General features: G+C 37.0%; 1 protein-coding gene across 1 annotated transcript in view; it reads left to right on the forward strand.

Moving 5' to 3' along the window:
* The first annotated feature begins 491 nt into the window (after positions 1-491).
* The window catches only part of setbp1 (SET binding protein 1), an 80,755-nt gene continuing 55,773 nt past the window's right edge, over positions 492-25,473 (forward strand). Inside the window, exons 1-2 of the mRNA XM_067405791.1 lie at positions 492-1,001; positions 23,530-24,163. Coding sequence (XP_067261892.1) covers positions 23,693-24,163 — 471 coding nt within the window. The 5' untranslated portion in view covers positions 492-1,001; positions 23,530-23,692. The remainder of the gene's footprint in view (positions 1,002-23,529; positions 24,164-25,473) is intronic.

Raw genomic sequence — 25,473 nt, forward strand, 5'->3', positions numbered from 1 at the left:
AATAAATATAAGTATTTTGCGCCACAAGCAAACAGATAAATAAAATAAATGAGTAAATAAATATAAGTATTTTGCGCTACAAGCAAACAGATAACTAAAATAAATGAGTAAATAAATATAAGTATTTTGCGCTACAAGCAAACAGAAAAAATAAAATAAACGAGTAAATAAATATAAGTATTTTGCGCTACAAGAAAACAGAAAAATAAAATAAATGAGTAAATAAATATAAACATTTTGAGCTACAAGCAAAGAGAAAAATAATCAAATCAATAAAAAAATAATTCGTAAACGTTTTGTGCTACAAATAAACAAATAATTAAAAACAAACACAAATATTGTGCAACAGACAAACAAACAAACATACTAAATAAATAAATAAACAAACGCTATGCGCTACAAGTAGAGGGCGCTGGAGAGCAATCAGCAGGGCAAGTCAGAGCATTTGCAGAGAGCAGAGCAGAGCAGAGCACACCGATCATTATCAAAAACTACTGCGGGAGTCTAACAAGAGTCACATCACACTCGCTGAACTCCGATCAAACACGTCCAGAAACAGGAACGCCAGAGTCTGCATATTCTTGGATATTTACCCTGCACGACCGCTCCGGTCCGGTGTGTCATCTAAAGCAGGACTTTGGATATTATTAAGGATCGTAAGAGCAGATTTGTTTTCTCCGCAGTGGGAAGGCTCGATCCACCCCTGAGTCTGATGATTTGAGAGGGAAGCAATGCAGCGCTGTGACTGTACACCACCATATTCCCGCTTCAATCCACATTTCATCTGAATCTGCAGACGCACTCCACTGATCGATCGCGCTCTTCATGTATGTTTTTCTTTTTTAAAAAAGAAATCTCACCCGAGATTGTGACTGACGCCATTTTAAAGCGATAAAAAGCCGTTTGCTTGAGTTTGAGGGATTGTAAAGTGCTTGTCATAATCTAGTGTATGGATTTACTCTTGTAGACTTCAGCAGCAGCAGCAGCAGCTTCAGAAATGGGTGAGTTTACCTCTTCGCTCCTTTAACCACATTTCATTTCAATTTTTAATTATAATGCCATTTATTTATGCTGCTGAGGAATTACAGCTGTAATTGAACTGAAATGAGTAAAACAAATGGGTTGTTTTGGATTAGCTGAAGCACTTAAAAACTGCAGAGCTCCATTTTAACCAGAAGGAAAAAAAGTGGACTATCGCCTGTCTGACTTTACATCATGACATAGCCTACTGTAGTATATTGGTTTAATTTGACCTCAGTAAGCAACATATCCATCAGTACTTATGGAAATCATTGATGAGTAACAGTTAGGCTACAGAAGGTGAATGTTTATTTAACTCACCATGAAGGACAGCAGCTTTTGCGACAGTCAGTGGGAGAATACCCTCTGCTGTATGATCTGATCTTTTATATATATATATATATATATATAGTGGTATATTTAAACGAAGACACATTATTCAGCGTAATTTACTGTAATTGTGGCCATGCATCAGTTTCCCGCTGCTAGAGAGTAGGCGTGTGTTTGCACTGTCAAGCGCATATAGTAATTTCCACTATAAGCCACAGTGTAGGCTTGCTTTCCATGTCACTTGTGTTCTTACTCATTGAAGACCGCATGTGTCACAAAACCTAGCGAGCTGCCTACCTAGGCAGCGTTTGTGGGCATTTGAACGTCCCGTGCTGCCCAAAAATGCTGTCAAGTAGGAGTCTCACTAGGTTTTGAGACACATCAGCGTTTTGTGTGTAAAGGGTAGCAATGATGAAACTGTTGACCTGAAGTGTTTGGTTTCCTATCTGATCTGACATGAGGTTGCGTTGTCAAATTAACCTTTGCTGACATTTACCAAGATCAGATATTATTCAGAACCAGAATTTAAAAGGGATTGCTGTACATATTAATGTTCTTCATACTTATCTGATCTTTGATTAGTATCATTGCCCTCATTTGAATGGCTGAAATCCTTGCCTAATTGCAGAAATGGGAGGAGCTATGACAAGGCCATGGTGTGGTTTTTCTCAGCATCTTTAACTTGAAACAGATTGTAGGGGAACTTAAAGTCACCATGAAATCGAAATGGACAATGGTGCTGCGCGATTTATCGCACGATACGAAAAATAACATTGGACTTAAACGCAATTAACGCTTAAACGCGATTCTTAAGGCTGATTTATACTTCCGCATAGTAGTGTTGTCAAAATTACCGACTTCGGTACCTATCGGTACTGAAATTTTAAAAACGTGACGCTTTGAGCGCTGTTGAGCGGATTCATAAGCATCTCTGATTGGCCATTGTGTTGACGCGCTCATCGGACATGCCTGTGATTGGCTACAATGATCAACGCGTGGGAGCATTTGAAAGCACACGGAAGTGTTTGAATTTGAAAGCGTTTTGAAAATGGGAGCGCGAGCGATTGAAAGCAGGCGTCTAACAGTGGACCGATCCGCGATAGACGCCTGCTTTCAAACGCTCCCGTGTGTATCTGTGTAAGCGCTTAGTGAAGAGATTAATTGATGACTTTTTACAGCGTTGATCATTGAAGCCTATCACAGACATACACGATGAGCCGTGAAAACAACGGCCAATCAGAGATGTTTACGAATCCAACAACAGCGCTCAAAGCGTCACGTTTTTAAAATTAGGTACCGAAGTCTGTACTTTTGACAACACTACCGCGTAGAGTGTACGCCGTAGCTACGGCGTAGGCTGTTTGTACCACGCATAGCTACGCCGTAGCCTGACGTGCACCTCTTCAAAAATGTTACAACGCGTCAGTTCTACGTGGACCACAAGCGCTGTGATTGGTCTGCTAAAACCCCTTCCACTGGTCAAAAAACTGGCGCGGAGCAATAAGAGAAAAGCGAGCGTTTTCAACTTCCATAGGAATGAAAAACGCTCTGTTTCAGGGGACACATGCAGTCAAACTGCAACGAAAGCCGTTACCTATTTGCCGCTTCTCTGCTGTTTCTATTTGTAAGCTTCTCTGACAACGTACATGATAGGGCTGGGCGATATATTGAATGCTTTTGTCACGCGCATTTCGTCAGTAAAGCCGGTTCCCTGATTACCGCTAAATCGCCATGACCTGCTTTCAAATGGAGCGGCATTTAATAGACAGAACCACATTGACAAGCCACGCAATATCACGTTCAATATCGATATGAATCGCCGTCGATATGAACGCGATATTGCGTGGCTTGTCAGTGAACTACGGCTCTGTCTATTAAATGCCGCTCCATTTGAAAGCAGGTGATGGCGATTTAGCGGTAATCAGGGAACCGGCTTTACTGACGAAATGCGCGTGACAAAAGCATTCGATATATTGCCCAGCCCTAGTACATGACAAGCTGCTTCTTCGGCTTTTGCCTTGATACTCAACATTACCGCAGACACTGCCTACTAGTGGTCTGCATGCACGCCGACACGGACAACGACACAGAGGTATAAATGAAAACGGACGCGGCGCAGAGGCTCCGGATTAGGTCCGATGCAGAAGTATAAATCAGCATTTAGTACGATTATGAAATTGCAAAGGCTGCGACTTTGTTTTTGTTTTGTTTTTTAATTTATGCGCAGCTTGTCAATGAAGTATGGCTCCAAATGCTAATCCATCTGAAAGCACTGCGAGTTTGAGTCACTTATAATGCACAAGCAACACGTGTCAAACGTCTTTCCAGACATGAGAAGCATTTATCAACATCTTGTCCAACAAAATGACAGTTGAGCATCCTTCTGTGAGATGATGTTACTTCTTGCACAGAATAAGGCATTTGCATGTTTATTAGTCATGTTTAATCAGTCAAAGCGTTTCAGTCTTCTGTTTATTCAGCAACAGCGATGTGATGCGTGTTATCTTCTTCTGCGACAAGGCATATTTGGAGTTTCTGTGCAAGAGCGCCCTCTGGCTTTCAGATGGAGAAGCATTTACTATTGATCACAGAGCCGTACAGCTCTGATAAGCTGCGCATAAAATAATCGCAGCCTTTGCCAAACCGCATGCGGTTTAATTGCGATAAATCATGCAGCCCAAATTGTTATTTTTATGGAATATTGCATTGTTTGTTATAAAGGATTTATCTGTGCACATCATTATAATTTTTTAAAATTCAAGTGCTCTTGTAATCTTTAATCAAAATAATTTCATCTTCTGTCAAAGTGACATTCTTTCTCTGACGACATGTGCACCGGCGTGTGAGCGGGACAATAATCAGTCACCTCCATAAACCTGTCACTCACATGAGATTGCAACAATTAGCATAAGACGAAGATCAAATCAATTCCCTCGTAATGGACAAATTCAAAACCCGGCACTATGTTTTATATTATTCGAACAGGGATTTCACTCTGATATATTTCACAATAAGGAAGAAAAGACAATTACATCTTCCATTTCATGTTGACTTCTAGGAGACCGATACCATTAGAGGATGCAAGGCAAATGATATGTTTTGAATATCACACCTTAAAGGAATAGTTCACCCTAAAATTAACATTGTCATTATTTACAAAAGAAGATATCTCAATGTTTTTTTTGTCAATACAATGAAAATCATTGATAAACTGCTTGCATTCTTAAAGGATTAGTTCACTTTAACATGAAAATTACCACAAGATTTTCTCACCCTCAAGCCATTCTAGGTGTACATGATTTTCTTTTTTTCACAATTGGAGTTATATAATAGATATTCTGACACATCTAAGCTTTATAATGGCAATGAACGGGACAGACGAGTATGAAACTGAAGAAAGTGCATCCATCCAAAGCAAAACGCACTCCACACTGCTCCGGGAGGGTAATAAAGTCCTTCTGAAGCGAACGGATGCATTTGTTTAAGAGACATATCCATATTTAACAAGTTATAAAGTAAAATATCTAGCTTCTGCCATGTAGCGTAAGCGTTTTGAACTGCGAGAGGCATTACACTTTCTTTGTTAGTTGAAGCTAGTTATTATACTCAATAACTTGTTAAATATGGAAAGTCTTCTTACACAAACGCAACGCTTTGCTTCAGAAAGACTTTATTAACCCCCCCCAAAGCTGTGTGGAATATGTTTGGCTTTGGATGGATGCACTTTCTTGAGCTTCAAACTTGTTGGTCCTGTTCACTGCCATTATAAAGCTTAGATGCGTCAAGATATTTATTAAAATAACTCTGATTGTGTTCATCTGAAGGAAGAAATTCATATAGACCTAGGTTGGCTTGAGGGTGAGTAAAGCTTGGGGGTAATTTTCATTTTAAAGTGAACTAATTCTTTAAAGATTTTCATTTTTTTTTCCACAGCAGAAAGTCAAACAGGTTTAGAAAAAGTGACAGAATTTTCATTTAATTTTTAATTGCATTCAGTATTTATGCTTGAATGGACAATTCCTTCTGAAGAGGAATATGAATGTAAGTCTGGCATTTAGCCTAATTCAAGGGCAATCGATGTTTTAGTTGCATTAGAGTTTGGTCAGAAGCACTGGTTAAACCTTTATCCTTGCTGAGGCCTTATGAAATGGTTGAATTGAGCTGAAGGTTTGTGGTCAGAAATAGAGGTTGTATAGAGTTGTGGACTTTTGGGACAATAAAAAAATCTTGATTTTAGTGGAGTAGCTCTGGCTATGAGTATATCACTGTATAGTTGTTTCAGAATGGAACAGAAACTGTTCCAAGACTTCATCGTTTCATAGAAAGCCAATGGAAAAACCCAGGTCAAATGAGGAGACAGATCACATTTATCAAAACACAAACACATCTACTTATGGAGCGCTTGCCTACAAAAAGATTCCAGAAAACCTATTGTATCCGTATACAGAGTATACGATTACACAAAAGAACCACAGTATTTGAGCAAAGGATAAATCCAAAGTGATGTTTATGTGTGTGAATGGAGCTCCCTCTGTTCCTGGCTATGGCTAGTTGCATTGGAGGACAGCCAAGTCCTGACAGGAGACAAAGGAAAGAGGGAGATATCCAAGGACATATCTCATTTTTGGCAGTCGTTCCAAACCAAATATCAGAACAAGAACACCTTTTGGCAGCGAGCTACAGGGGGAGGAGGGCCGTTTCATTTTTTATTTTTTTTACTACAGCCACTTTGTTTTCAGTGCGGTCGAAATTCCGATCTCTCCTCAGTTTAAAATTGACATTTTGGCAGAAATCCATTTGCTTTTGTCATCGTAGAAAACAAGACCAGGGCGGCTGGTTTTCTGCGAATTCAAGTGGGATTGGCCGCACATTTGGAAACTCTGCTGGAGAAGGTCTTTCAGTTACTTGGGATGGCCAGCACCAGGGATTGTGATGACAGAGAATTTGCCAGTATTATCAGCAGTTTAATTCAGAGTGCTAATCTGTCTGTTTTGATCTGTTGTAAATCCTTAAATTTGAAACAAACCTTATCTTTTACCTATGCATTGATGCCAGTTGTGATTTGAGCCACACTGAGGTAAACCCTCAATCTGCTGCTGCTAAAGGCTGGCCCACACTAAAAGATTTTTAAAATCTTATCAGATTTTCAAAATGTGAGAGAGACCACAAGCATGACAATAAAAAAAAATCATAGATTTTGTTCCTATAGTGTGTGGAGTGCCACGATGTGACCAATACAGCCCACCACACACTAACAGATTCCATTCACAAACAACCAGAGTCACACCTGTGAACACAGGAAATCTTGCAAAATACATTGTAGAAGACTGACAGGGAAGAGAAGAAATTGTTGAAGAAAGTTATTTTTGTTTTATTTTTGCGCACAAAAAATATAAAATGAAAATTATGTCATTAATGACTCACCCTCATGTCGTTCCACACCCATAAGACCTCCTTTCATCTTCGGAACACAGTTTAAGATATTTTAGATTTAGTTCGAGAGCTTTCTGTCCCTCCATTGAAAATGTATGTACGGTATACTGTCCAGAAAGGTAATAAAAACATCATCAAAGTAGTCCATGTGACATCAGTGGGTTAGTTTTTGAATCATCTAAAATAAATTTTGGTCCAAAAATAACAAAAATTACGACTTTATTCAGCATTGTATTCTCTTCCGGGTCTGTTGTATATCCGCTTTCACTCCACAGTGTCTTCTTCTTCTTCTTCTTCTTCTTTCCTGTTTTACGGCGGTTGGCATCCAGCTTATTGGTGCATTACCGCCCCCTTCTGCTCCGGATGAACAAAGGTGTGAGTAATTAATGACAGAAATTTCATTTTTGGTAATAGTGTTTAGACTGCTTTTCACAGAAAATTCACACACACAAAAAAAGGTTTGGATGAAGTTGTGTTATGTTTTCGTCTTCCGTCAGCTCCCTTTTGGATTGGGTATCTTTTCGTTCCAAGTGACCGTCTATAAAGTGTGTGTGCGCATTTGTCCTCGGGTTTCTCCCCACACAACAGGATTTCAAATCGTAAATATTCAGCATGGTGGATATTTATGATTTGAGATTGGTTCAGCCCCGACGTTCACCTGAGCAGATTTAGTCACTCTTGACTCTCATCACACCACAGGAAAATCTGATAAGATAATCTGTAGAACCATCAAGATAATTAGGACTTTACCTAGGATTGTTGGAAGGGGAGAATTGGGCCACAACAAGGCATAAAATCTGAATTTAACAGCAGCTCTCATCTGTTGAAAACACTGCAAACTAGCAGCAACCAATAGATGTAATTTTGTAAGCCAAAACCCAGAAATGAGTTAGCATTTTAGCACTTAGGTTCTATCGTCCTGAAGTCAATGGGTGTTTTGAATGTTTGTTTTTTTTTTGGGTTAAATGTCTGAAATAAGGTCTGTATTTAACACAAGATCAATATATTTTCACATTTAATACCCCCTTATAATTTTTTGAAAAAGGCAACTAGTGGCTAAATAAATGGGACAACAAAGGTTGTCAGGGACATTAAACACCATCACACTGAATAGGTCAACTCATCTACTCACTTAATCTGCTTTTACAGCCTGTATAATCACGCTCTTGCAAACTCTTATAACTCAAACTTTCAGGGGAAATATTTTAAAATCACACCAAAAGAGTTGTCGGAAACTTAATGGGGGTGATGTTGATGCTAATTTCTGGGTTAGAATATAAAGAACGCATCAGTGCAGCACTCTATAACGAATACCTCCAAATTGACCCTTTGCTAAGCCCCGCCCACCTTCATTACTGTTGACACTCAGGCAAGCCTCACACATTCCATAGGAATAAACAGGAGATTTCTTTGAACACAACAGTGTGATTTTCAGTAAAATATGCTCATGAAGTAATTGGATGTTATTCTTATGAGGGCTGGAATGAAGTGTGACATTGCTCAGGATTTTTATCTGCCATATGATATTCCACATGAATCAAGTGGTTTAATTTAAGTCTTCTGAATTGCTTTATATAAAGAACTTTTAATCAAGGTTTTTCTTTTTCAGTTCACATATAACCATTGTTAATGAACAGAAACGTATAAGATTTGATGCGCTCTATTTATGTGCGTTGATCAGTGTTTACATATAAATAAAAGCCTAAATGAAATCTGTTCATCAAATAAAGAGATTGTGTCTCTTCAAAATACATGGATTTAACTGCTTGGTTCATATGATATCGTGTTTCTTTTATGTCGTCTTTTATAAACGTTTTAATGTGTGGATCTTTTAGTTGTGTGGACTTTCAATGGAGGGATTGAAAGGATGAGAGGATATGACTTCATTTGTGTTTCAAAGATGAATGAAAGTCATTCAGATTTGGAACAACATGAGGGTGAATAAATTATGACAGAATTTTCAGTTTTGGGTGGAATTTAACTTTAAAACAAGTCTTGAGACATGTTGTGCTTCCTTGTTCTATAAATTGTTAAATTACTCAGTAAAAACCACACTGCAAATCAGAATTCAGGCAGACACTTCTCACAGTCACAATACACTGTATGACTGTGGGCTGCACGATATATTGTTTTAGAATCAATATCTCGATATGCGCAACTGTTTTCTGTGCGCACGCACAGAGCAGCACAGACAGCACACGCTAAATTGTGATCAAACTTTCCAGTGTTATGGACATTGCCATTTTTGATAATGACGCAGAATGCAGTTGTGACTTCCGCTGTTCGTTCATGCACAATTGCATTCAAGCAGGCACTTTAAACTGCTGAATGAATGAACAAAACATTTCAAAACTTAATCCTTGCTGTCAATCGCAAACAGTGAGACAGCAATGATCATGGACATTTGTAGGCATGTTATTTTTTTAATGCTCTAGTTATGAGTGAAAGAACTTTTGGACAAGGGTGTCAAACTCTGTTAGGGCTGCTGTCCTGCAAAGTTCAGCTCCAACCCTAATTAAACACACTTGAACTAATCAAGGTCTTCAGGATTCCTAAACGTTCAGGCAGGTGTTCAAGAAAGCAGCTGGTGGTCAGTCCAAAGCATGTGTCAAACTCCTCTCCTGGAGGACCACTGTCTTGCAGAGTGTAGCTCCAACCAGCTCCATAGGTGTTCTATGCTACTTTCAATCCATGGTGTTTATCTTTAAAAGGCATCTTTTGAATGAAAAAACAAGCAACTTAAGTAATGAAACAGACTCTACTGTATATCATGTTTATATACTAGCAATAAAAGTAACAGAATAGTGGGAATTTGCACAGAGCATGTTTGTGGTGAGAGTTTTTGCAATAGAGATGGTGTGACATTTGAAATCACACCTTCTTCTTTTTCTTTTTGGCCTTCCTTCCACACTGAGATTTTTCTCTGAGAAAATGTAGCTCTTTGATGATGCTCTCCTGAGTGAATAAATTTAAAAATGCATTTGCACCTTGTAGTGTGGACTGTGAAAATGGAGGGATTTTGAGAACGATGACATGTTAAGTCATGTGATGCATATTGTACCGATATATATATATCTGTTTATACTGGTATACTTGTACAATATTCATATTACATTCCTGCAAAGATGACAGAAAATGTACTCACAATTGGTGTCCTGGAGCAAAATACGAGGTCAATTGTGTTTTAGACCATACAATAAATAGCGATTTGAGTTTCACCTGAACCCATCAGTAAGTAGTGAGATATGTTGGTAATAAAATGATTGTGCAAGAAGAATAATGCAACAGATTGATTATGTCTGGTTTCTCGGTATCATTTCTGTGAGCTTTTAATACATTTTATGCTTGCACAGTGCATCTTCTGACATTTCAGTGTGGATGAGAAACTTTTAGAAAACATTTGATAACACTAGTGTGGACCGAGAGCATTTTTTAAATGAAAACTGCTTTTTCAAATGTGTAGATTAGTGTAGACGTAGCCAGAGAGAGTGGTTCATAACTGATTTGATGTATGAAATTGATTACTGCTTTTTTACCTCTGCAAGAACTCCATCGTTGCTCATTGGCTTGCTGGGTACGAGATGTTCAGAAAGTTGTAGGAGGAAAACATCAACCCAAAAGCATCACTAAGGATGGTGATGTGGCTATTAACCCTCTGGAGTCTGAGGCTGATTTGGGGCCTGGAGAACTTTTGACATGCCCTGACATTTGTGCTTTTTTCAGTTGTTCATAAACATATTAATGGAAAAAGTGTCATTACACTGTATTCAGCACAAACTAGGCTACAATAATATGTGAGGAACATGTATGTACATGTTTGTGTTTTTGAAGGAATAACATTTATGCGTGGTTGTTGAAAAAACAAAAAACTTAAGTCACTGAAATAAGGCCAAAAAAAGTATAATAAATCTGTGTTCATAAGACTTTAGGGTATTGGAGGTTGTAGACTAGAGTTTTTGCTTCAAAATTATGTAAAAATTATGCTGCCTACTCCTTCATATTTAACAATATATTGATTTAGTTTTTGTAAGACACTTTTTGCCAAGAAACACAGTATGCAAGGAGGCGTGAATCACCACTGAAAATGGGCCATTCTCACCTGAGAAGACAAAAGAATTGGATAGTAATGAGCTGAAATGACTTGCATATTAATGAGGCATTTCAGTCAGGTAGGCTGTGAAAAAAAACCTTCTGTGATGTCTCAAGCTCATTATGATATATGAAACATACAGAAAAATATTATTACAATATAAAGTAATGGTTTTATATTATACTTTAAAATATAATGTATTTCTGTGATGCAAAGAGTCTGAATATAGGCTTTTAGTTTAAAAGCATGCACATTTGGAGAAATATTGGATTCTCATATGCTTATGTCAATTTTCTATACAGAGGAGTTATTTTTATTTAATATTCACTGTCATTACTATGAGCGCTGGTGTTTTCAATTCATCCTTGAAGTCGGAGGGCGCTCTGTGCATTTTAGTCCACAAATTCATCTAAAAGAAGAAGAGGCTATTCCATGAATGGAGTTTCCAATACATACAGCAGCAGGAGGGCGCTAAAGAAACAAAAACTCATCTAAACTTCATCTGTAGAAGACAAGTAAACAGGAAGTAACTGCATGTCTTCTAGAGATCGCTAACCATGACTTTTACATCCAGATAAACACTTTTCAAGACAATAAATACACGATTGAGATAATAAATGCATGTATTGACTGAATTAGCGTCTGAAAAGCGCTGGCTCCGTGGGCGTGGCCGCATTAGCAGATAATGAGCTGAATCACGGACTTCTGACATGGCTCTCTTTTCAGACAGATTACATAAACAAAGAAGGTTTGTTTTCGATTTGACTTACATGATTTAAAACCTGACATCTTAACGTTTTTTTAGACATAAGTGTAATTTTTTTGTCATTAGTATTCACTAAGTTACAGTTCATTTTCTGAGAACTATCAGATTGGAGTTCGTTCAGAGGGAGAGGAGAAATCACGCATCATGTTAGTTTTCTTTATTTTACAAAAAGCACAAAATTCTGTTTTTACTCTGAGTGTACACAAATGAAAGAAGATATTCCACAGATTAAAATGGTGTATAACTCTTTATTGTATGTGCAACATTGACGGAGTATTTTGAGTCTCTTTCACACTGATAAGAAAAAAACCACGGTGGTATCGCCGGCGATACCGTCAGACCTCAGAGTGTTAACAATGATTTGGTCCACAGATAACAAAGTACTCTTGCTGCCAAAGAAGAACTTCCTGTTAAACATATACACAAGAGATGGGATCTGTAACTTTTTGTGGCTAACTGAACCCAAAGAACATCAATTCCAGCAAATATTAAATATTATATTATCTTTAAATAGTGCAACTGTCACCTCACCTCGCCCTTGATATCAGCAACTTATATACATACATACACACACACACATATACATACACAGAGAGAGTGACAGAGAAACATGTGAGTGCATGGGACATGTTAATTCATAAGTCTGCAAAAATCCAAAGAAAAATGTATTTAATGTAAAGAAAAACTGTTTGAACCACACCTTCCCACCAAGACAGAACATGATATAAGCTAAAATGTAAAACATGAATTATATTTGAACATAAGGATACATAAAAATAGTGAATGACAAACATCGACACTGCATGAATTCAAAATTCCAGCATGTATCATCAATGTGTCTATATCAGAAAGCTAAGCTGACCTTGCAGTCCATTTAGTTAATGACTCAACTGAATTTTAGTACATAAGACATCCTAATGAACCTGGTCTCAGAAATGTTTAAAATTTTAATCCAACCAGCATTTTTGAGCTATTAGAGTCGAATGCCTTACAAATTCATATATTATATTCATGTCATGTATATACCAATGGTTAGTTATTCTAAATCCACACTACTTTTCCCTCAGGTGGAAAAATGGAAGTTATTCAGTAACCAAATGCAAGGAAACAACAACTAGGGAGTAGGACTTGGCTAATCAAAATATCAAAAAACAAAACTACAACTTACCGTCAACTAATACCTTAATTTTAAACATCATAATTTTTAAATTATTAACTGTCTGCACCCAAAATGTAAAAAAAAAAAACACACACACAGTCAACATTAGTTTAATGACAGATTTTTGCTCCACATCCATGAAAGACTGCAATGTTGACGATTGAATGATTCCTGTCGCACAACTGCTCCACTGTGTGCTAAGAAGAGACTATCCTTGCGCTGTTCGATTATTTAGAATCTTCATAGTTGTCATTTAAATGTCCACGTATTTCAACATTGAAAGCAGCAGAACTACTTTGAAAAGCGGAGCAAGGTGTGGTGTGTAGTGATGGGAAATCTGATTATTTCCACAAATTGGTTCTTTCGGATAGCTTGCATTTCGCCCCTCATTCACGTCAACTGCCCGTTTCACGCAGACTAACCGAAGCGCTGCTTAGAATGAGTTGGCAAAAAACGGCTTCATAGAATAATATACTCCGAATTGTTGCCAACAGTATTTTTATGTGATAAAACAAAAATTTTCTTTAAAAAAAGTGAATGTTATGTTTATTCAGTTACACATAGGCGTAATTTGCGGGTGGGATGGGTGGGACATGTCCCTATCACTTTTTGAAAGGGTCGATATTGTCCCTACCACTTTTTGAAACATCTCGCGGCACGGATATCTAATACAAAAGAAACACCTTTAGTTGATTATCAATTTGTGTTAATAGTAGGCGATCTTGCGCTGGGATGTGTTGTTTTTGAAATCATGTTGAGTGCTCGTTGTCGCTGTTATCAGAGGCGCAACATTGTTCTCTTGGCTCTCGTGCACACTGCGGATTCACACGGACGAGCGCTTCAGTCTATCGCTGTTGCAGAGACTCTCTATTCGTTATGTTGAAATCACAAAACAAAATACACATAAATGTGTCCCTGCTCTTGATATTGAATCACTGATGAACATCTTTGGTTACAATAAGAAAAAAAAAATCATACATTGTTGGATTAGAACCCAGAACCTCTTGCACGCTAAATGAAAATACTGCCACTAGTCCATCAGGACAATCTATTGTTAAAAGCGGATCCACATATTAACTAATGTACATACTAACGACTAATGACATAATGTATTATAGCAGATGTAAGGAAGAAACTATCATATTAATTTTAATATCTTATTATTATTATTGAAATAATACAATACACCCCCCCCCCCCCCACACACACACACATACACATTCCTGTCCCACCCACTTTTTAAAAAAAAGTTATGCAACTGAAGTTACATGATTTTCATATTATTTTAGCATTGGGCAAGTGGGCATGCGTATTTACAGAATATTTCTCTAATGTTACAGAATGTTATGTAATGTAACTTAAAAAATGCAGGAAAAATCTGTACAATTAAATTTTGTTTTAAATTACAGATTTTTATTTTTATTTTATTTTTTACAGTGTTCTATGACCTCAGTAAATATGTAAAATGACAATAAGTTCTTTAAATTAAATTCACATTGTATATATTTTTTGGATAATTTCCATAAAATTTAATCTACAACTAAAATTCACAGATCCTCATAGACCTGGATTAGACAAGTGCAAACTGGTGGGAACGGTGAATAGCAGCAGTTGCTGATGTTGGATTGTTTAGTAGTGTGTTTAAGGCGGCGGCCAGTTGAGTCGTGGTTTGTCCACAGTCTGCTGCCAATAAAAACTGTGCTCTATGTACTTGCAACAAAGAGTGCAAGTAAACTGTATATTTTTAAGTACATTTATTAACAGCTTTTTGATTATACAAGGCAATTGTGATTTTATTTTGCAGGCCTACTTGTATTGGTTGTGTTGTCTTTTTGAAGTTATTGGATTGTAAAATCATTTAAGTCATGCTCCTCATGTCACTTTAGCACCTTGTCCCATTAGTGTTGTCTGTTGTGTCAGCTCAGCCATTCAAGAAACTAGATTTCCTTGAAATTAACATCATGGTCAGCCTCTCCTTTCACTGTGTGACTGTGTCTGGTCAAGGCGTTTGAAAAGAAAGCATGATTTTTAGACAGCAGACACATTTGGTTTAATTTTGTTTCAATCCTGGCAACCTCATGCTACCAGTGATTGTTTATTTGCGTCCCACCATTGATGTAGAATATACTTTGTGTAGCCGCCTGAAGCTACGGCACATGGAGTGTGTAATTCAGCCGTGTCATGACAGTTGATGTCTCCCTTGAACAAATATGGCCGGGATTGTGAAGTTTCCCTTCGTTTGTAGAACTGTGCCACTTCTGAGGGGTCTATTGATGTTAGCCAGAGAAGACGCCTTATTTGATTTAACACAAACGAAGATCAGCCTGTGAGGGAGAAGTACAGTCCGTTCAATATGGTGTGCTGCTGTGTGCATGGGTGTTCGCTCGTTCAAGCTGACAAAACACTAAAAATATGTCTTTTCAAAAAGAAAATTCCAGTTGATAGAAACTCCATTGAATAGACTGTACTTCTGTTCCTCACTGTGTTTCTTGGCAATAACAGTAAGGCTGGGATTGTATTATATCCAGTATTTACTAGGAGTCTAATGGTACACAAACATGATGGTTTGGTACGTACCTCTGTACACCAAGGGGGTGAAAACTAAAGATACATTTTTTTTTTATGAAACTCTGGTTTTATGAACAAATGTTTGAATATTATGCTGCGTTCACACTGAACGCGAATTGCACGTTAAATTCGCGTCAGACGCGTCTAGTTGGACGCTTGAACATTTTGGAGTCAGACACTCAGACGCGTGTCAGATTTGCTCTATTTGCGCCTCTAAACAAAGTGTGTTCAGATGCGAATTCGCGTCATGGGAGGGGCGTCTGCATGGCGGCCGGCTTTTGCTAGCTAGCAGGCGGGCTAGTATCAACGGCTAAAATCATGTAAAGCATTTTACAACTTACCAGATTGTCCGATTATCCTCTTCCAGGAAAGGTCCTTTTTATTCCTGTCTCGATAAAAATATGATGACGCATCATAGAGCTAAGGGTGGCCACACACGGCGACTATTAATTTGTCCTCCATCTTTGTTCTGGTCTCCACCGCTGATCAGCCATTTCTCGCGCTGTTCTTCACCTCTGCTGTTCAGCATTGCATTCGTCACATGCCGTGAGTGTATGTTTCCTCAACACAATAGCACAAAAGTGTTGTTTAATTTTCTCCACGATGCTGTCAGAGCTGGATTTTGACGAAGAACACATAGAAAATATGACTGTGACAATATTTAGTATGTAAGTAACAACATGCGCAGCACGCATGAGAGCGGTTTCTGCGCGGAATGCAGCAATGAGATTAACAATGTTCGCAATGCGGATCATAGATCATATACGGACTCGAGTAAGCGTTTTTCAAGTTTTGATCGACATATTGCAAATTGCGTTGTCTCAGTCTCCATCTAGTTTTGTGAAATTTAACCACACTTCAGAACGTTTAGCCATTGCCCTGCGTGTTGTTTAAACAAGTTGCAGGGGTGATGTCGCATGGTCTCTCATCTCTCTTTCTTTAACGTACCTCTCATACCCAGATGCGTTCTCAGGTACCGAAGTTTTGATTTATTTAATGGGAATCAGTACTCGGTAGTGCCAATGTAATTTGGTCGGTGCCCTTAAAAGTACAGAGTTCGGAAACCAACCCTATTAAATATACAAAATGTTCCTCTCTAGTAGGCATGTGACGGTATCAAATTTTCATGTTGCGATTAATTGATGAAGCTTTTATCACGGTATACGGTATTATCACGATATTAAAATAAGTTGCAAAACCATTTTTGTCATAGTTTAACAGGTTTAAGAACTCTTTTTGTAATAAAACAAAAACAACTCTTTTCAAACAGATTAAAATGCAAAAGAATTAGGCTATAAAGAACAACAGATAACACTTTACTCTATTTAATGCATTAACTAAGATTGAGCAATAGCTACATTTGTTACAGAAAGTGTTATTTTTTGTCAACGTTAGTTTAGAAATACAACTGATCATTGTTAGTTTTATCTCAGGTCCATTAAATAAGTTATTTTGATTTTAATAATGGTATTAAACAGTAACTAAGAAATTAACATTAATTAATAATAATTAATACTTTATAAGTATTTTTATTGTCAGTTTAGTGATAATGAATTAACATGTTAACTAATGAAGCTGTAAGTTTTCAAAGTTTTACTGAACAATAACAAATAATCAGAACATTTCTAATCATTAGGGCATGTTGTAGTCCAGATTAAAATATAAAAATGTTTAGGTTTGAAAATAAATATCCTTTTAAGTCTTTTTTAAGTATTCAGTATTTGTTGCTGTGATGAACAACACTGAGATTACAAAAAAATGAATGGCTGTTTGAAGCATTTTAAAAACTTCACTAGCGCAGTTACTTTGTTTGCACGGTTTCCGTGGTAACTGCTGCACATTGCTGTTCCATCAGCGCCCTCTGCTGTCAGAGAGTGAACGCGCACTTTCATTCAGCTCGTCTCCTTCACTGGTTCCGCCATGTGCCACATGCATGTTGGGATTGTTTAAATCTGAGCACGTGTCCTTTTGACGCAGAATATAGCGGTGTTGTGCATTTTATACGATTGATGGGTAAAGTATTCTTAATTGCCTTATAAAAAAATTAATAATTGGTAATAAATTATTATTTACGGTATTCTGAAGTGCCGACGATCGTGAATATTCATTATCGCGATTTATCGCATTACAGAATATCGGCACAAGTCTACTCTCTAGGGTTCGTTTCTGTAGTAAACTAACATGCTGTCAACACTAAATGCCTGAGGTAAATATAATGCTACGTGAGATATTCTCAAGCTGTTTTATTGATATCTTTCTGCAGTTGAAACATTGGTTGAGAGATTACATGATTGAGCATCTGTGTTTTTTCCTGTTGTGCGGTTAGCAAACAGAGTTGCATTACCATGCGCCCCCTTCTGGATTGGTGTGTAGATCGCCTGTGACTGACCGCCATATGACTGCACGCACCGAACCGTGACCTCTGTACCGTGATGGTTCGGGACGAATACATGTATTTACACCCCTAGTATTTACCATGTTTATTTTCAATCATTTTGCTTTGCATATAAAACTAAGCAACATTGTAAATAGTAATTCTCAAATATGAGATTATTCGACATTTTATTTTGACTTTTTTTCTCGACATTTAACTTGACATCAAGTTTTTTCTGAAAACACAATGACTTCATTCACTCATAATGAGTTTATTATGAACATTGTGTTATATTTCGAGTTTATCAAAAAACTGAGTTTAATCTTGCTTTATAATGACTTTAATCTCAAGATGGTTTTATTTTTTTATTATTGCTTGGCTCGAATCCTCTTCCATAGTCATTTTCTCCACAAGATCCAGTTATTATGACAATTTGATTAAAAATTACGATGTCAAAAAAGAAAAGACAGATATGTATGAAAGAATTGTTCATTATTCATCAGTATCTGTTCTTGCCTTGATTAGTAACCAAAACACAGTCCGTTTGAATCAGTGCCTTTGCAAACTGTTTATTTCAGTAAATAGATTCAAAACTCTGACAAATAATTTGGGTCATCACCCGGAAATGTTGTCAGAAGTCTCTACATGGCATGTTTTATATATTGAAATGTTTAAACGAAAAATATAGTTGATTATTTATTATAATCACACAGCCCAAATACTGACACCCCAATGAATAGAGTATAATAAGACACAAACTGAAGACCTCTTTAATGGTCACAAATGCTCCTTAGATATAACATAAGAATAAAGACGAAATGTCTGCAGAAAAAAGGGAATCGTAGAGAACAATTATTGTAAACAATTGAGAATCAAAGTATGTTTATTATTTCAAAGGAGTTTTAATTGTAACTGGATCCCTTTGGTATCTTATCAAAAAGATGATAATAAAGCTACTTAGAGTTTCCTCTGTGTTTGCCACCAGACCTCAACAAAGTGTGAGCACATGGTTGTTTGGCAAGGCTATTTGTGAGTCTACCTCAAGCCTGCTCTCTGTTCATGACCTTAAAAGGGACGGGGACAGAGAGGATTCCTCTCACCACAGCACACAGTCCTGACTCCAGACTACAGATTGTGTCAGTTCAAAAAGGTCTTTCGAGCACAGGCTTTAAAAGAAACCCAGAACATACTGTACATCTCACTTGTAAACAGTATAGTGTCATATTAAAATCAGGCATCAATAGTAAGGTCTTTTAGGAGTTCAGATTTTGCTTGCACTGTCAGCATCTTCACTGGCACATTTTTATTTTAAAACGTATGTTAAATAAAATGTATATTCAAAATAAAACTGGGCTAGTACATTTTATATATTTTATATGTATATTTTTATGTATTTTCTCATAATAATAATAATAATAATAATAATAATAATAAAAGTAATATAGGCCTATATAAATTATATATACAACTCCATCCTTGAAGGCTAGTTTAAATTGTTAAATTTGCAACAGAAATGTTCAATGCATCACACAAAACCAGTTTTTAAGTTATAAAAATGTATATAAGAATTAGTGACACCAGTGCACTGGCCTGACAGGGCAAGTGGCAGTTCTTTTTAACCACCCCTAGGTCAGCTGATCATCCTTTTTGTTAAGCCCTTATTACAGTTTATTTCTGTACTTTTCAGCCACTATTGAAACACATTTGATTGATTTATAATCATAACCCAGTTGAGCTGATTTTGTTGAGCTGAACTAGATGAATTCGTTCAGATAATTGCCCCCCGATGCTATGATCATCTTAATTGAGATGCATCAGAAAAGAGGGCAGATCAGTATGTAAAGCCCCTTGAGTATGAGCGTCTGAATATATCCCCCCCCCCTTTGAGTCTGCCACAGGCAGTGCTGCTGACACAGAACTGCTTTATGTGTTGTAGTTACCCACGGTCTGCCCGGGGCATATTTGTGATAATAATAAACCTGTTTATGAGCTGACTGTTTTCTTACACAATTAGTGTGCAGTTAGCGTGCCCACTCTACCAGACAGGGCTTTCTGTTACATAAACTGAGTGTTGGGGTTTAGCATTGTGTAATCGGTGTTATTTTTGTGAGTGTATGGACAGCCTGGATTATTGACTGGCTATGTGAACAGCCCTATTTTCATAATAAAATGGACAGATTTTGAAATCTGAGACTTTGTTTTATATAAAAAATAACAAAGTACAAAGCTTATTGCCATTTATTGGATGGAAAGATCCCTACAATGTTCTATTCATTCATCAACTGAAAACAGACTAGACTAATCGATTCTTGGGATTTAAGAATCGATATCGGTTCGTCAAAATGAGAATCGATTAAAATGGAGAAATCAATATTTTTTAAACCCAGCCCTACAGCCAACTTTTAAATTTTTTTCTATTTCATGTCAAACTAATATAACAATCAAGCTTGCTTATAGGCTTGTTATACTACTGGTTATGAGGGACAATACTTAAGACTTAGGGAGTGAATTCGAGAAATTAGCTCTGGATTGACAATTAGTGTCCACACAGCTGACATGTTTAACTGTTGTAGCTTATCCACGTTGTGTGCACGAAATAGACGCTGAACACAGTAAAAACTTGCCATTGGAGAAGAGCTAACTAAACATCTGTTTTGCCCACTGATTTCAGCCCTCCAAAACCATTTTGACCCGAAACTGAAAATAGCTGTTTCGGCTGAATTTTCAGTAGCCACATTTTCAGTGCATTTTTAATTGTGAGATATACAAATTGTAAGAAGTGAAGTTGCAATTATTTAAAAAATGAATTGTAAAATACTGTTTAAAGACATGGTTATTAGAAATAAATGAATAATTACAAGAAATAAAGTCACAATGATGCAAACTATTGGCAATTTTGAGATATACATTCAAATTTGTAAGAAAAAGTTGCAATTATGTGAAATGTAGCCGCAATTACAAGAAATAAAGTCCCAACTGTAAAATACTCAAGTCACAATTGTAAGGAATAGTCATAATTATGAGAAATAAAATTGCAATCATTTATTTATTTTTTTCGCTTTAAGGCGGAGAAAGGCTTCCATACTGAACCATGTTTGTACCGAGCAGTATTAAGCCCTTAAAGAGGAGTGACAACCGTTTTTAGCTGCAGTGTGTACGTGTTCATTGTGAATTTACGTCACAATTTTAGTTGGTTTGCCAAATAGCTAGAACACCCAAGATGCATCGGGACACTAGGTATAGACAAGTAGGATAAACAACTGGGTTTCACTGAGGATTTGTGAATGGCTGTGTTTGAGTCGGCATGGGCTGGAATGAGAAACATGCCATTTTGACTGTCATGATATGATGGATAGATAGAGCTGTTTAGTCTAGCGTGGACCAGGCTGTCTTGCGATAGCTGCCGTTATTTTCAGTAGCCTCTCATCTGTCACCTGTCTGGCAGTTGAAAGGGTAAATGACACTGAGCTCTGTCTGACAACAAGCCAAGAGCAGATGAGAGACTGAGCTCAATGCGCCGAACCCTCAGTCGATATACATCAATACTGACATCATGCGACTGACGCTTGGGGAATGGAGAGTTTGTGTTGATCTCTTCTCCAAAATAGAAACTGCTTATTTCAAGGATTAGTGTTAAATTTGCCACTGTCCACCATTCTGGCTGTTGTCAGCTTTGTTTTGCCATGCTTTACTGTGTGTGTCTCTGGAACTTGACATGAGTATGACATAACATCCCTATGTCATCAGTCTAAGCCAATCAGAGTGCGTTTTAGAATTATTTTTAGACCTAGTTGTTTAGTCAATGCATTGTGGTTTGGTTTGAAATAATTGATATGTTGAAAGCTGGTATCATGCTAAATTCATTCAATATCCAACTTGATGTGTGCTGCGGAGGTGTTACATTCAACCCTAATTGGACTTTTCCAGGTCTGTGGTCGCTCAGGTTGTGGTTTGTTTGATGTCTGGAAAGTGTTTATCACTGGGCCAGAGGCCTCATTTGTTGACTTTCACACCGTGACTAGGCTTACTCAACTGACCACTAAAGCAAATGAGCTGGTCAGCAATGTAATTATGGTGTCAGGGAGTTTGCCTGGAGCCAGCAGTTCAACTGTTTCAGTTTGAAGACTGTGTGCTTAAACCCTGATCCTGATTAATTGGTGGTTTAACAAAGATGCATTTGTCTTGTTCAGTAATTCACCTTGCCCACTTAAATAGGAATTACGGTACTGAGGAAGTATTTCATCACTACATATTGGCTCTGACATATTGAAATGTTAAAAAATTATATGTGAATTCTATTAATAAAACTAAATTATTTTCATGTAATGGCCAATAACTGATAAATGGATGATTTTAAAATGGTCCTACTATTAATACTATTTATTTACTATTACTATTTGTCTAAGGGTCAATGACATGACATGTGTCCATGAATTTTTTTGTGTCCATATTATTTAATTAAATTTAAAAGGGTTAAAATTTCAAAATAAATTAGCAAATTACTTGGTAACAAGTCTGTTTTAATTTATTTTGAGAGAATTGTTGGAGAATGATTGCAAAAATGTCTATGTGGTGTAACTAAAAACTTTGTACCAAATAGTTGATCTTGTTTAAAAAAGGTGAAATAAAAAAAAAAAAAAAAACACTTGACCATAGTTCAAAACAGTAGGTTAGTTTATATTACATCTTTAATCAGCATCATAATTGATAGGCATTATCATGGGCACCTATGTAAGCACATGGCCTTGGAGGGAATATTTTAAAAAGTTAATACTCGTGTCACATTGTCTTCTTGCACAATTTGGACAAAATGGCTTCTTGAAAGGTGGTTACACCACCTTGACACTTCAGAAATTTGATTTGACTCACATGATTCCCCAAATTAATTATAATATCTAGAACATTGGTGTTCCATTTACTTTTATTTTCTGAGAATTTCTTTATTGAGAATTTCACCTTTTTTAAACAGGATGAATTATTTGGTACAGTTTTTACAGTTACACCACATTGACGTTTTTGCAATCATCCCCCAAATATTCTCTCAAAATGAATTAAAATCAGACATTTTCGACTTTGTCCTCAAAAAAGAGAATATATACAAGTAATTTGCAAATGCAATTTGAAATTTTAACCCTTTTAAATTTAACTAAACCATATGAACACAAAAAATAGTGTCATTGACCCCTAAAAAAATGTAAAATAAAAATTGCAAATGTTAGTAAAAATGTTAGTAAAAACTTAAATTCAAATTTTCGCATCTCAGCATTATAATGTGCAGTATTAAAATTTGATGTGATTTACTACAGAGTAAGATTTTTTTTTTTTTTTTTTTTCTGAGTGAAATTGTGTTTTTCAAGATTAGCGGTAGATGATGGCAAAAGTAATCTAAATGTAAAAACATTATGCATCTCTGATTAAAAATAATCAAAAGGACTTTTGGTATTTAATACACATCTATGTTTACCTCACTGGACTTATGAGATTTGACCGGAGCTGGGCTACCCAACACTATGTAACAGAAATAGAAACCAAGTGCTAACAATACGACTTGTCACTTGTTGCGACATGTTAGAACAACAGAAACTCTCTGGTTAACCCTGAAGAAATTGGATTTAGCCAAGTTGCTTTATCTGCATGGTTAAGACACATGTAAGTGAGAATGTGATGTGTAAATGATTTGATACAGACCTTTTTTGCTTGTTCAATGAGATTTGGTATATCTGGACATATACGAATGTGTTTCTAGTTTAAATCAACTAATAATTTGCTCTTTTTGACTCCACTTTCAGTTTCACCTGGGAAAAACTCCACCTTAGCGAGATTTATAAGATTCCGGGAGCAGTAGAGCCAAAAGCCATCCCTCTCTGATTAAACTCAATCACCTGGACTGGTGCCCAACTGTCCTTTTGGGTCCCTGTTTCCTGATTCTTGGACCAAGCTTTGAGATTGTCAATGGAGCAAAGAGACCTTAATCGGACAGCCCGGCCCAAAGGAAATGAGGAGTTCTTCTCCACTGTTACCACCATCAACAGAGCAGACCTCAGTGAGGTGGGTCTCCTCGCCAGTCCGATGAAGAGCCTCCCTTTACCTGGAGAGCAACAGGACCATGAAGAGGACGAAGACCTCGGTCTGGGGAAGGACATGGATGTCACTTCCAATGCGGACAGTGAGAGGTGGGGGCAGGGAGATGGGCTGGAGGAGCAGGAATTCTCCATCAAGGAGGCCAGTTTCTCTGAAGGCAGCCTGAAGTTGAAGATCCAAACGACCAAGCGGGCCAAGAAGCCTCCTAAGAACCTGGAGAACTACATTTGTCCTCCTGAGATCCGCATCACCATCAAGCAGCCAGGAGAGCAGAAGACCGCCAAACATGCCAAGAGCGGCAAGGGAGGGAAGGAGGAAGATAAAGGCCCCCCCAGAAAAAGGGTAAGTGTCACCATCACTGTTTGGAAATGCTGTTGTTTTCTTGTGTCATGTGATTATTCTGTTGTGTTGATGTGATATGGTATTACAGCAATAGCCGGTATGGATCGTAGTCAGATTAGATGCAATATTGAGTTTGACTGCAGTGTATCCGAACCACGGTCAGCTGATAAAATATAGAAAATGTCTTTCCAGTAGAAGCCTGTTTATATTTTATGATGATGATTTAATATGTATACATTTGATTTAAACTCACAATTCTGAGAAAGAAAGTGTGAATTGCAAAATATAAACTCACAACTCTGACAAAGAATTATCGCAATACTTTTTCTCAGAATTGTGAGATAAAAAGCAGCAATTGCCTTTTTATTCCATGACGGAAATAGGCTTTCATTCTTTCCACACATTTCTGGTAGACAAAAACAAAACAAAAAAATAGATGCAACCAATGACAGTACGATATTTTGGACCTCATTCATGGAGCATTCGAAAAACTAAATTCTGTAAATCATTCGTTAGTTGAAATTCTTGTGTAAATTTGTAAATGTTTTGAATTACATATCCCTTTGTATGAATTTTTACTTCTGTTTCTATCTCTCCTATCCTTGTTTTTGTCAAATTAACTATGGCATCTGACTAAGGTTCTTAAGTTAGCTCCTATAAGAACTAACTACTTAGACATGTTTTTTTTTTTCTACATTTTATCATGCCAATTACAGCTTTCCAGCCCATATTCTCAATTTTGTGAACATTGCGTTTGACATGGCCTTTTTATTGAATAATCCACACAGTATTTGAAGTCTGTGCTCTTCTCTTTAAAAAAGAAAAATCACATTTGTGCTGGGCCTAGATGATACAATTGCATTTTCTGGGCTTTCAGCTTTTTGGCTGCTTGTCAAATGAAGTGTGTCCAGTGTGTGCCATAGAGTAACGTAACAGCTAGTCATTAACCTTTTGTGGCATTTAGACTGAGCAAGTTCATTGACTTACATGTAATCCAGATATCTTGAGTGTATCTTGACTGTTTTTGATTTGGGATAACAGAATGATATGAGTAGAACGATTTTTGGATATGGCTTCCATGGTAATTTCATGTTTTTTCGACATGCTTCATGGTACAGTAGTATATAGCTATTCTTTGAAGTCTCTTGGAGTACCATGTAAATACTAGGGATGTACTAAACTACTGTTTTCAAAATCAACTAGTTGTGACTTCCTAGGTCACAAGGAAGACCTTTATAATTAGGCTGGTTTTGAGTTCATCTGATTTTGATTAGGTGCATTTTATAGGTGTATACAGAAGATGGGTTAGT

The sequence above is a fragment of the Chanodichthys erythropterus genome, chromosome 13 (genome assembly GCF_024489055.1).
Source record: "Chanodichthys erythropterus isolate Z2021 chromosome 13, ASM2448905v1, whole genome shotgun sequence".
NCBI classification, from domain to species: Eukaryota; Metazoa; Chordata; class Actinopteri; order Cypriniformes; family Xenocyprididae; genus Chanodichthys; species Chanodichthys erythropterus.